The following is a 15,000-nucleotide window of genomic DNA, read 5'->3' on the forward strand; positions in this document are numbered from 1 at the left end:
CCCTATCTCTTACTACCCTAACCCTAACCCTATCTCTTACAACCCTAACCCTATCTCTTACAACCCTAACCCTATCTCTTACAACCCTAACCCTATCTCTTACAACCCTAACCCTATCTCTTACAACCCTAACCCTATCTCTTACAACCCTAACCCTATCTCTTACAACCCTAACCCTATCCCTATCTCTTACAACCCTAACCCCTAACCCTATCTCTTACAACCCTAACCCCTAACCCTATCTCTTACAACCCTAACCCTATATCTTACTACCCTAACCCCTAACCCTATCTCTTACAACCTACCCTGGTGTTGTTGATGGTGGTGATGCCCCCCCCCCCCCTTTGCACACACACTTGAACAATTGACTATTGGCATACATACTATATATTAATTTAATTATTGTGTTTTGTTTAGTGTTATTTTTGGTTTGCTGTTTTGTCCATGTTCTGTCTCCTTGATAATTTATGATTTATTTGCTTTCCTTTTTTTTCTGTTTGTCTGTTGGTTGTGAGTCTGTTTGTCTGATGTTCGTTAATGGAAAAATATTAATAATAAAATAAAATAAAAATGGCTAGCACACACTGCCAGTGTTTTGACAATTTCAGCGGGAATGTTGGCATCAAAAATAACATTTATCCACTCAGCTCTTCTGTTCTTTGAGCTTGGGAGACGATCTGTGCTACTTGGTATATCAAAGAACAGAGCATTCTCCATGAGAAGACATGCTAGCTAGCGGGACCTGCAAATAATCTCAGCCTTTATAGCCAGGTAAACAAACACAGTTGATTGGAGGTATTCAAATGGGGGCGGGATTATTATAATGAGTCCCCGACGGTGATGTGATTTGACACTGGAGATTTGAATAGCTTGATGGAACTGACTTTTTTTCCTAATGTTTTCATTTCGGCTGACCACAACAAAATGACAGGGTTGTTTTGCGTCATACTTTGTGTGTTAGTAGGCCCATCAGAGACTCAAATGTACATGCAAAAACAATGAAAAAGCTAGATTTGCAAACGTGGACCCCCTTTAATGCAAGCTTGCAGGCAGTTCAATCCCCAGAGAACTGGAGGGTCAGATACACTCCGAGGCAGTTCTCTTTATATTACAGTAGTAAAAGAACAAGGTGTGATCTCAGGCGTGGTCTTATCTCGCTGAACACAAGCCTCACTTTCACATATTTCTGGGCGTCCTGCCAACTTCCTGCTCATTAAATGCATCTGTGCTTCTCCGCTCACACCTCAAACACTGCTTTCCTCACCCTGCTCTTCCATAAACCCACTACTAAACACTGCTTCCCTCACCCTGCTCTTCCATAAACCCACTACTAAACACTGCTTCCCTCACCCTGCTCTTCCATAAACCCACTACTAAACACTGCTTCCCTCACCCTGCTCTTCCATAAACCTTCTACTAAACACTGCTTCCCTCACCCTGCTCTTCCATAAACCCACTACTAAACACTGCTTCCCTCACCCTGCTCTTCCATAAACCCACTACTAAACACTGCTTCCTCACCCTGCTCTTCCATAAACCCACTACTAAACACTGCTTCCCTCACCCTGCTCTTCCATAAACCCACTACTAAACACTGCTTCCCTCACCCTGCTCTTCCATAAACCCACTACTAAACACTGCTTCCCTCACCCTGCTCTTCCATAAACCCACTACTAAACACTGCTTCCCTCACCCTGCTCTTCCATAAACCCACTACTAAACACTGCTTCCCTCACCCTGCTCTTCCATAAACCCACTACTAAACACTGCTTCCCTCACCCTGCTCTTCCATAAACCTTCTACTAAACACTGCTTCCTCACCCTGCTCTTCCCTCACCTTCTACTAAACACTGCTTCCCTCACCCTGCTCTTCCATAAACCTTCTACTAAACACTGCTTCCCTCACCCTGCTCTTCCATAAACCTTCTACTAAACACTGCTTCCCTCACCCTGCTCTTCCATAAACCTTCTACTAAACACTGCTTCCCTCACCCTGCTCTTCCCTCACCTTCTACTAAACACTGCTTCCCTCACCCTGCTCTTCCCTCACCTTCTACTAAACACTGCTTCCCTCACCCTGCTCTTCCATAAACCTTCTACTAAACACTGCTTCCTCACCCTGCTCTTCCATAAACCTTCTACTAAACACTGCTTCCTCACCCTGCTCTTCCATAAACCTTCTACTAAACACTGCTTCCTCACCCTGCTCTTCCCTCACCTTCTACTAAACACTGCTTCCCTCACCCTGCTCTTCCATAAACCTTCTACTAAACACTGCTTCCCTCACCCTGCTCTTCCCTAAACCCACTACTAAACACTGCTTCCCTCACCCTGCTCTTCCATAAACCTTCTACTAAACACTGCTTCCCTCACCCTGCTCTTCCATAAACCTTCTACTAAACACTGCTTCCCTCACCCTGCTCTTCCATAAACCTTCTACTAAACACTGCTTCCTCACCCTGCTCTTCCATAAACCTTCTACTAAACACTGCTTCCTCACCCTGCTCTTCCCTCACCTTCTACTAAACACTGCTTCCCTCACCCTGCTCTTCTATAAACCCACTACTAAACACTGCTTCCCTCACCCTGCTCTTCCATAAACCTTCTACTAAACACTGCTTCCCTCACCCTGCTCTTCTATAAACCCACTACTAAACACTGCTTCCCTCACCCTGCTCTTCCATAAACCTTCTACTAAACACTGCTTCCCTCACCCTGCTCTTCCATAAACCTTCTACTAAACACTGCTTCCCTCACCCTGCTCTTCCATAAACCTTCTACTAAACACTGCTTCCTCACCCTGCTCTTCCATAAACCTTCTACTAAACACTGCTTCCCTCACCCTGCTCTTCCATAAACCTTCTACTAAACACTGCTTCCCTCACCCTGCTCTTCCATAAACCCACTACTAAACACTGCTTCCCTCACCCTGCTCTTCCATAAACCTTCTACTAAACACTGCTTCCTCACCCTGCTCTTCCATAAACCCACTACTAAACACTGCTTCCCTCACCCTGCTCTTCCATAAACCCACTACTAAACACTGCTTCCCTCACCCTGCTCTTCCATAAACCTTCTACTAAACACTGCTTCCCTCACCCTGCTCTTCCATAAACCCACTACTAAACACTGCTTCCTCACCCTGCTCTTCCATAAACCCACTACTAAACACTGCTTCCCTCACCCTGCTCTTCCATAAACCTTCTACTAAACACTGCTTCCCTCACCCTGCTCTTCCCTCACCTTCTACTAAACACTGCTTCCCTCACCCTGCTCTTCCATAAACCCACTACTAAACACTGCTTCCCTCACCCTGCTCTTCCATAAACCCACTACTAAACACTGCTTCCCTCACCCTGCTCTTCTATAAACCCACTACTAAACACTGCTTCCCTCACCCTGCTCTTCCATAAACCTTCTACTAAACACTGCTTCCTCACCCTGCTCTTCCATAAACCTTCTACTAAACACTGCTTCCTCACCCTGCTCTTCCCTCACCTTCTACTAAACACTGCTTCCCTCACCCTGCTCTTCTATAAACCCACTACTAAACACTGCTTCCCTCACCCTGCTCTTCCATAAACCTTCTACTAAACACTGCTTCCCTCACCCTGCTCTTCCATTAACCCACTACTAAACACTGCTTCCCTCACCCTGCTCCTCCATAAACCCACTACTAAACACTGCTTCCCTCACCCTGCTCTTCCATAAACCTTCTACTAAACACTGCTTCCCTCACCCTGCTCTTCCATAAACCTTCTACTAAACACTGCTTCCTCACCCTGCTCTTCCATAAACCTTCTACTAAACACTGCTTCCCTCACCCTGCTCTTCCATAAACCTTCTACTAAACACTGCTTCCCTCACCCTGCTCTTCCATAAACCTTCTACTAAACACTGCTTCCCTCACCCTGCTCTTCCATAAACCTTCTACTAAACACTGCTTCCTCACCCTGCTCTTCCATAAACCTTCTACTAAACACTGCTTCCCTCACCCTGCTCTTCCATAAACCTTCTACTAAACACTGCTTCCTCACCCTGCTCTTCCATAAACCCACTACTAAACACTGCTTCCCTCACCCTGCTCTTCCATAAACCCACTACTAAACACTGCTTCCCTCACCCTGCTCTTCCATAAACCTTCTACTAAACACTGCTTCCCTCACCCTGCTCTTCCATAAACCCACTACTAAACACTGCTTCCTCACCCTGCTCTTCCATAAACCTTCTACTAAACACTGCTTCCCTCACCCTGCTCTTCCATAAACCCACTACTAAACACTGCTTCCCTCACCCTGCTCTTCCATAAACCTTCTACTAAACACTGCTTCCCTCACCCTGCTCTTCCATAAACCCACTACTAAACACTGCTTCCCTCACCCTGCTCTTCCATAAACCTTCTACTAAACACTGCTTCCCTCACCCTGCTCTTCCATAAACCTTCTACTAAACACTGCTTCCTCACCCTGCTCTTCCATAAACCTTCTACTAAACACTGCTTCCTCACCCTGCTCTTCCATAAACCTTCTACTAAACACTGCTTCCCTCACCCTGCTCTTCCATAAACCTTCTACTAAACACTGCTTCCCTCACCCTGCTCTTCCATAAACCCACTACTAAACACTGCTTCCCTCACCCTGCTCTTCCATAAACCTTCTACTAAACACTGCTTCCTCACCCTGCTCTTCCATAAACCTTCTACTAAACACTGCTTCCCTCACCCTGCTCTTCCATAAACCTTCTACTAAACACTGCTTCCTCACCCTGCTCTTCCATAAACCTTCTACTAAACACTGCTTCCTCACCCTGCTCTTCCCTCACCTTCTACTAAACACTGCTTCCCTCACCCTGCTCTTCCATAAACCCACTACTAAACACTGCTTCCCTCACCCTGCTCTTCCATAAACCCACTACTAAACACTGCTTCCTCACCCTGCTCTTCCCTCACCTTCTACTAAACACTGCTTCCCTCACCCTGCTCTTCCATAAACCTTCTACTAAACACTGCTTCCTCACCCTGCTCTTCCATAAACCCTCTACTAAACACTGCTTCCCTCACCCTGCTCTTCCATAAACCCACTACTAAACACTGCTTCCCTCACCCTGCTCTTCTATAAACCTTCTACTAAACACTGCTTCCCTCACCCTGCTCCTCCATAAACCCACTACTAAACACTGCTTCCCTCACCCTGCTCTTCCATAAACCCACTACTAAACACTGCTTCCCTCACCCTGCTCTTCCATAAACCTTCTACTAAACACTGCTTCCCTCACCCTGCTCTTCCATAAACCCACTACTAAACACTGCTTCCCTCACCCTGCTCTTCTATAAACCTTCTACTAAACACTGCTTCCCTCACCCTGCTCTTCCATAAACCTTCTACTAAACACTGCTTCCCTCACCCTGCTCTTCCATAAACCCACTACTAAACACTGCTTCCCTCACCCTGCTCTTCCATAAACCCACTACTAAACACTGCTTCCCTCACCCTGCTCTTCCATAAACCCACTACTAAACACTGCTTCCCTCACCCTGCTCTTCCATAAACCCACTACTAAACACTGCTTCCCTCACCCTGCTCTTCCATAAACCCACTACTAAACACTGCTTCCCTCACCCTGCTCTTCCATAAACCCACTACTAAACACTGCTTCCCTCACCCTGCTCTTCCATAAACCCACTACTAAACACTGCTTCCCTCACCCTGCTCTTCCATAAACCTTCTACTAAACACTGCTTCCTCACCCTGCTCTTCCATAAACCCACTACTAAACACTGCTTCCCTCACCCTGCTCTTCCATAAACCTTCTACTAAACACTGCTTCCCTCACCCTGCTCTTCCATAAACCCACTACTAAACACTGCTTCCCTCACCCTGCTCTTCCATAAACCCACTACTAAACACTGCTTCCCTCACCCTGCTCTTCCATAAACCTTCTACTAAACACTGCTTCCCTCACCCTGCTCTTCCATAAACCTTCTACTAAACACTGCTTCCCTCACCCTGCTCTTCCATAAACCTTCTACTAAACACTGCTTCCCTCACCCTGCTCTTCCATAAACCCACTACTAAACACTGCTTCCCTCACCCTGCTCTTCCATAAACCCACTACTAAACACTGCTTCCCTCACCCTGCTCTTCCATAAACCTTCTACTAAACACTGCTTCCCTCACCCTGCTCTTCCATAAACCTTCTACTAAACACTGCTTCCCTCACCCTGCTCTTCCATAAACCCACTACTAAACACTGCTTCCCTCACCCTGCTCTTCCATAAACCTTCTACTAAACACTGCTTCCCTCACCCTGCTCTTCCATAAACCCACTACTAAACACTGCTTCCCTCACCCTGCTCTTCCATAAACCCACTACTAAACACTGCTTCCCTCACCCTGCTCTTCCATAAACCCACTACTAAACACTGCTTCCCTCACCCTGCTCTTCCATAAACCTTCTACTAAACACTGCTTCCTCACCCTGCTCTTCCCTCACCTTCTACTAAACACTGCTTCCCTCACCCTGCTCTTCCATAAACCCACTACTAAACACTGCTTCCCTCACCCTGCTCTTCCATAAACCTACTACTAAACACTGCTTCCCTCACCCTGCTCTTCCATAAACCCACTACTAAACACTGCTTCCCTCACCCTGCTCTTCCATAAACCCACTACTAAACACTGCTTCCCTCACCCTGCTCTTCCATAAACCTTCTACTAAACACTGCTTCCCTCACCCTGCTCTTCCATAAACCCACTACTAAACACTGCTTCCTCACCCTGCTCTTCCATAAACCCACTACTAAACACTGCTTCCCTCACCCTGCTCTTCCATAAACCTTCTACTAAACACTGCTTCCCTCACCCTGCTCTTCCATAAACCTTCTACTAAACACTGCTTCCCTCACCCTGCTCTTCCATAAACCCACTACTAAACACTGCTTCCCTCACCCTGCTCTTCCCTCACCTTCTACTAAACACTGCTTCCTCACCCTGCTCTTCCATAAACCCACTACTAAACACTGCTTCCCTCACCCTGCTCTTCCATAAACCTTCTACTAAACACTGCTTCCTCACCCTGCTCTTCCATTAACCCACTACTAAACACTGCTTCCCTCACCCTGCTCTTCCATAAACCCACTACTAAACACTGCTTCCCTCACCCTGCTCTTCCATAAACCCACTACTAAACACTGCTTCCCTCACCCTGCTCTTCCATAAACCCACTACTAAACACTGCTTCCTCACCCTGCTCTTCCATAAACCTTCTACTAAACACTGCTTCCCTCACCCTGCTCTTCCATAAACCCACTACTAAACACTGCTTCCCTCACCCTGCTCTTCCATAAACCCACTACTAAACACTGCTTCCCTCACCCTGCTCTTCCATAAACCTTCTACTAAACACTGCTTCCTCACCCTGCTCTTCCATAAACCTTCTACTAAACACTGCTTCCCTCACCCTGCTCTTCCATAAACCTTCTACTAAACACTGCTTCCTCACCCTGCTCATCCATAAACCTTCTACTAAACACTGCTTCCCTCACCCTGCTCTTCCATAAACCCACTACTAAACACTGCTTCCTCACCCTGCTCTTCCATAAACCTTCTACTAAACACTGCTTCCCTCACCCTGCTCTTCCATAAACCTTCTACTAAACACTGCTTCCCTCACCCTGCTCTTCCATAAACCCACTACTAAACACTGCTTCCCTCACCCTGCTCTTCCATAAACCCACTACTAAACACTGCTTCCCTCACCCTGCTCTTCCATAAACCCACTACTAAACACTGCTTCCTCACCCTGCTCTTCCATAAACCCACTACTAAACACTGCTTCCCTCACCCTGCTCTTCCATAAACCTTCTACTAAACACTGCTTCCCTCACCCTGCTCTTCCATAAACCTTCTACTAAACACTGCTTCCCTCACCCTGCTCTTCCATAAACCCACTACTAAACACTGCTTCCCTCACCCTGCTCTTCCATAAACCTTCTACTAAACACTGCTTCCCTCACCCTGCTCTTCCATAAACCCACTACTAAACACTGCTTCCCTCACCCTGCTCTTCCATAAACCCACTACTAAACACTGCTTCCCTCACCCTGCTCTTCCATAAACCCACTACTAAACACTGCTTCCCTCACCCTGCTCTTCCATAAACCTTCTACTAAACACTGCTTCCTCACCCTGCTCTTCCCTCACCTTCTACTAAACACTGCTTCCCTCACCCTGCTCTTCCATAAACCTTCTACTAAACACTGCTTCCCTCACCCTGCTCTTCCCTCACCTTCTACTAAACACTGCTTCCTCACCCTGCTCTTCCATTAACCCACTACTAAACACTGCTTCCCTCACCCTGCTCTTCCATAAACCTTCTACTAAACACTGCTTCCCTCACCCTGCTCTTCCATAAACCTTCTACTAAACACTGCTTCCTCACCCTGCTCTTCCATAAACCCACTACTAAACACTGCTTCCCTCACCCTGCTCTTCCCTCACCTTCTACTAAACACTGCTTCCCTCACCCTGCTCTTCCCTCACCTTCTACTAAACACTGCTTCCCTCACCCTGCTCTTCCATAAACCCACTACTAAACACTGCTTCCCTCACCCTGCTCTTCCATAAACCCACTACTAAACACTGCTTCCCTCACCCTGCTCTTCCATAAACCCACTACTAAACACTGCTTCCTCACCCTGCTCTTCCCTCACCTTCTACTAAACACTGCTTCCCTCACCCTGCTCTTCTATAAACCCACTACTAAACACTGCTTCCCTCACCCTGCTCTTCCATAAACCCTCTACTAAACACTGCTTCCCTCACCCTGCTCTTCCATAAACCTTCTACTAAACACTGCTTCCTCACCCTGCTCTTCCATAAACCCACTACTAAACACTGCTTCCCTCACCCTGCTCTTCCATAAACCCACTACTAAACACTGCTTCCCTCACCCTGCTCTTCCATAAACCTTCTACTAAACACTGCTTCCCTCACCCTGCTCTTCCATAAACCTTCTACTAAACACTGCTTCCCTCACCCTGCTCTTCTATAAACCTTCTACTAAACACTGCTTCCCTCACCCTGCTCTTCTATAAACCCACTACTAAACACTGCTTCCCTCACCCTGCTCTTCCATAAACCTTCTACTAAACACTGCTTCCCTCACCCTGCTCTTCCATAAACCTTCTACTAAACACTGCTTCCCTCACCCTGCTCTTCCATAAACCTTCTACTAAACACTGCTTCCCTCACCCTGCTCTTCCATAAACCTTCTACTAAACACTGCTTCCCTCACCCTGCTCTTCCATAAACCCTCTACTAAACACTGCTTCCCTCACCCTGCTCTTCCATAAACCTTCTACTAAACACTGCTTCCCTCACCCTGCTCTTCCATAAACCCACTACTAAACACTGCTTCCCTCACCCTGCTCTTCCATAAACCTTCTACTAAACACTGCTTCCCTCACCCTGCTCTTCCATAAACCTTCTACTAAACACTGCTTCCCTCACCCTGCACTTCCATAAACCTTCTACTAAACACTGCTTCCCTCACCCTGCTCTTCCATAAACCTTCTACTAAACACTGCTTCCCTCACCCTGCTCTTCCATAAACCTTCTACTAAACACTGCTTCCCTCACCCTGCTCTTCCATAAACCCACTACTAAACACTGCTTCCCTCACCCTGCTCTTCCATAAACCCACTACTAAACACTGCTTCCCTCACCCTGCTCTTCCATAAACCTTCTACTAAACACTGCTTCCCTCACCCTGCTCTTCCATAAACCCACTACTAAACACTGCTTCCCTCACCCTGCTCTTCCATAAACCTTCTACTAAACACTGCTTCCCTCACCCTGCTCCTCCATAAACCTTCTACTAAACACTGCTTCCCTCACCCTGCTCTTCTATAAACCCACTACTAAACACTGCTTCCCTCACCCTGCTCTTCCATAAACCTTCTACTAAACACTGCTTCCCTCACCCTGCTCTTCCATAAACCCACTACTAAACACTGCTTCCCTCACCCTGCTCTTCTATAAACCCACTACTAAACACTGCTTCCCTCACCCTGCTCTTCCATAAACCTTCTACTAAACACTGCTTCCCTCACCCTGCTCTTCCATAAACCTTCTACTAAACACTGCTTCCCTCACCCTGCTCTTCCATAAACCCACTACTAAACACTGCTTCCCTCACCCTGCTCTTCTATAAACCCACTACTAAACACTGCTTCCTCACCCTGCTCTTCCATAAACCTTCTACTAAACACTGCTTCCCTCACCCTGCTCTTCCATAAACCTTCTACTAAACACTGCTTCCCTCACCCTGCTCTTCCATAAACCTTCTACTAAACACTGCTTCCCTCACCCTGCTCTTCCATAAACCTTCTACTAAACACTGCTTCCCTCACCCTGCTCTTCCATAAACCCACTACTAAACACTGCTTCCCTCACCCTGCTCTTCCATAAACCCACTACTAAACACTGCTTCCCTCACCCTGCTCTTCTATAAACCTTCTACTAAACACTGCTTCCCTCACCCTGCTCTTCCATAAACCTTCTACTAAACACTGCTTCCCTCACCCTGCTCTTCCATAAACCCACTACTAAACACTGCTTCCTCACCCTGCTCTTCCATAAACCTTCTACTAAACACTGCTTCCCTCACCCTGCTCTTCCATAAACCTTCTACTAAACACTGCTTCCCTCACCCTGCTCTTCCATAAACCCACTACTAAACACTGCTTCCTCACCCTGCTCTTCCATAAACCCACTACTAAACACTGCTTCCCTCACCCTGCTCTTCCATAAACCTACTACTAAACACTGCTTCCCTCACCCTGCTCTTCTATAAACCTTCTACTAAACACTGCTTCCCTCACCCTGCTCTTCCATAAACCTTCTACTAAACACTGCTTCCCTCACCCTGCTCTTCTATAAACCTTCTACTAAACACTGCTTCCCTCACCCTGCTCTTCCATAAACCCACTACTAAACACTGCTTCCCTCACCCTGCTCTTCCCTCACCTTCTACTAAACACTGCTTCCCTCACCCTGCTCTTCTATAAACCTTCTACTAAACACTGCTTCCCTCACCCTGCTCTTCCATAAACCCACTACTAAACACTGCTTCCCTCACCCTGCTCTTCCATTAACCCACTACTAAACACTGCTTCCCTCACCCTGCTCTTCCATAAACCTTCTACTAAACACTGCTTCCCTCACCCTGCTCTTCCATAAACCTTCTACTAAACACTGCTTCCCTCACCCTGCTCTTCCATAAACCCACTACTAAACACTGCTTCCCTCACCCTGCTCTTCCCTAAACCTTCTACTAAACACTGCTTCCCTCACCCTGCTCTTCCCTAAACCTTCTACTAAACACTGCTTCCCTCACCCTGCTCTTCTATAAACCCACTACTAAACACTGCTTCCCTCACCCTGCTCTTCTATAAACCTTCTACTAAACACTGCTTCCCTCACCCTGCTCTTCCATAAACCCACTACTAAACACTGCTTCCCTCACCCTGCTCTTCCATAAACCTTCTACTAAACACTGCTTCCCTCACCCTGCTCTTCCATAAACCCACTACTAAACACTGCTTCCCTCACCCTGCTCTTCCCTCACCTTCTACTAAACACTGCTTTCCTCACCCTGCTCTTCCATAAACCTTCTACTAAACACTGCTTCCTCACCCTGCTCTTCCCTCACCTTCTACTAAACACTGCTTTCCTCACCCTGCTCTTCCATAAACCTTCTACTAAACACTGCTTCCTCACCCTGCTCTTCCATAAACCCACTACTAAACACTGCTTCCCTCACCCTGCTCTTCCATAAACCCACTACTAAACACTGCTTCCCTCACCCTGCTCTTCCCTCACCTTCTACTAAACACTGCTTCCCTCACCCTGCTCTTCCCTCACCTTCTACTAAACACTGCTTCCCTCACCCTGCTCTTCCATAAACCCACTACTAAACACTGCTTCCTCACCCTGCTCTTCCCTCACCTTCTACTAAACACTGCTTCCCTCACCCTGCTCTTCCATAAACCCACTACTAAACACTGCTTCCCTCACCCTGCTCTTCCATAAACCTTCTACTAAACACTGCTTCCCTCACCCTGCTCTTCCATAAACCTTCTACTAAACACTGCTTCCCTCACCCTGCTCTTCCATAAACCCACTACTAAACACTGCTTCCCTCACCCTGCTCTTCCATAAACCCACTACTAAACACTGCTTCCCTCACCCTGCTCTTCCATAAACCCACTACTAAACACTGCTTCCCTCACCCTGCTCTTCCATAAACCTTCTACTAAACACTGCTTCCCTCACCCTGCTCTTCCATAAACCCACTACTAAACACTGCTTCCCTCACCCTGCTCTTCCATAAACCTTCTACTAAACACTGCTTCCCTCACCCTGCTCTTCCATAAACCTTCTACTAAACACTGCTTCCCTCACCCTGCTCTTCCATAAACCCACTACTAAACACTGCTTCCCTCACCCTGCTCTTCCATAAACCTTCTACTAAACACTGCTTCCCTCACCCTGCTCTTCCATAAACCCACTACTAAACACTGCTTCCCTCACCCTGCTCTTCCAGAAACCTTCTACTGGATATTTCTTGCTCCTATCTGTTTTGTACTTTCATGACAGTAATTTACTGTAGCAGACACTTTTATCCAAAGCGTCTTACAATAAGTGCATTCAACGTAGGTAGTGAAGTGTACTAATACTCACTAGAACTCATAAGTGCATCTCCTTCCAAACAAGCGTGTAAGAGCCTGACCTATTGGTAAACGAGCGTGTAAGAACCTAACCTACTGGTAAACAAGCGTGTAAGAGCCTGACCTACTGGTAAACAAGCGTGTAAGAACCTAACCTACTGGTAAACAAGCGTGTAAGAGCCCAACCTACTGGTAAATAAGCGTGTAAGAGCCTGACCTACTGGTAAACAAGCGTGTAAGAGCCTGACCTACTGGTAAACAAGCGTGTAAGAGCCTAACCTACTGGTAAACAAGTGTGTAAGAGCCTGACCTACTGGTAAACAAGCGTGTAAGAGCCTGACCTACTGGTGAAGTAAAAGTACTATAACAGCTACAAAAGTAAATATAATAAGTGCTAGGAGGAAGGGTCAGAGTAGTACTACTTGTAGAGGTACTTTCCCCGCTTGCACCTGCACACACACACACACGCACACACACACACACACACACACACACACACACCTCACATTATTAATATACTAAGCAACTCTACTATTATTTTAATTTACTCTAATCTCTATCAATTCTATGCAGCAGAAACATAACTTTACAGATACATGTGTAGCCCTAATCATCCTCACAGAGTAGCAGATACCACCATGAAGCCTGTTTTTTCTCCACCAATCAGGTGTGGGAGGGTCGGTGGCGTGTCATCCCTCACGACGTGCTTCCTGATTGGCTGAAGGACAACGACTACCTGTTGCACGGGCACCGCCCCCCCATGCCTTCCTTCAGAGCATGCTTCAAGAGCATCTTCAGGATCCACACAGAGACGGGCAACATCTGGACACACCTGCTGGGTAGGGCACAGGACACACACACACACACACACCTGCTGGGTAGGGCATTGGACACACACACACACACACACCTGCTGGGTAGGGCACAGGACACACACACACACACACGCACACATGCGCACACACACACACACACACACACACGCACGCACACACACGCACACACACACACAAACACGCACTCTCACACACACACACACACACACACACACACATACACACACACACACACTCTCTCACACACACACACACACACACACATGCGCACACACACACAAACACGCACTCTCACACACACACACACCAGTCTCTCTCTCACACACACACACACACACACATGCGCACACACACACACACACACTCTCTCTCTCTCTCTCTCTCTCTCTCTCTCTCTCTCTCTCTCTCTCTCTCTCTCACACACACACACACACAGTCATCACTCATTCACACAGAGTTCTGTACAACACTGCCACCTTGTGTCGGTTCTCAGTCCATCAAGCTGAATATTGACCAACGCTTTCCTTCTCCTCTCCCTTGTGGAAGAAAACTCTCTCTTTAGTCTTCATGGCTCCACGTATAAAAGTGTGTTTACTCAACACACGCTGGACAGAGACAACATGGCGTCTCTGTGAAGAGCAGTCCTTCAGAGTACGCTTGAACAGCAGCACAAACACAGGTCACAGCAGCTGCACCACTAACACTATGCAGATAATGGTGGGTAGTAGTACCTCCATCATATACATTATTATAGATAATGGTGGGTAGTAGTACCTCCATCATGTACATTATTATAGATAATGGTGGGTAGTAGTACCTCCATCATAGCTACATTATTATAGATAATGGTGGGTAGTAGTACCTCCATCATGTACATTATTATAGATAATGGTGGGTAGTAGTACCTCCATCATAGATACATTATTATAGATAATGGTGGGTAGTAGTACCTCCATCATATACATTATTATAGATAATGGTGGGTAGTAGTACCTCCATCATGTACATTATTATAGATAATGGTGGGTAGTAGTACCTCCATCATAGCTACATTATTATAGATAATGGTGGGTAGTAGTACCTCCATCATGTACATTATTATAGATAATGGTGGGTAGTAGTACCTCCATCATAGATACATTATTATAGATAATGGTGGGTAGTAGTACCTCCATCATAGCTACATTATTATAGATAATGGTGGGTAGTAGTACCTCCATCATATACATTATTATAGATAATGGTGGGTAGTAGTACCTCCATCATAGCTACATTATTATAGATAATGGTGGGTAGTAGTACCTCCATCATAGCTACATTATTATAGATAATGCTGTGTAGTAGTACCCTCCATCATAGAAACATTATTATAGATAATGGTGGGTAGTATTACCTCCATAATAGATACATTATTATAGATAATGGTGGGTAGTA

At 46.5% G+C, this 15,000-nt stretch overlaps 1 protein-coding gene across 2 annotated transcripts in view; it reads left to right on the forward strand.

Moving 5' to 3' along the window:
- adipor2 (adiponectin receptor 2) overlaps window positions 1–15,000 on the forward strand; it is a 57,043-nt gene that overhangs the window by 35,762 nt on the left and 6,281 nt on the right. For both annotated transcript variants that reach the window (XM_084462737.1, XM_084462738.1), the window contains exon 4: window positions 13,398–13,569. In XM_084462737.1, the coding sequence (XP_084318863.1) occupies window positions 13,398–13,569 (172 nt within the window). The remainder of the gene's footprint in view (window positions 1–13,397; window positions 13,570–15,000) is intronic.

The sequence above is a fragment of the Borostomias antarcticus genome (assembly GCF_949987555.1).
Source record: "Borostomias antarcticus genome assembly, contig: scaffold_278, whole genome shotgun sequence".
Classification (NCBI taxonomy): domain Eukaryota; kingdom Metazoa; phylum Chordata; class Actinopteri; order Stomiiformes; family Stomiidae; genus Borostomias; species Borostomias antarcticus.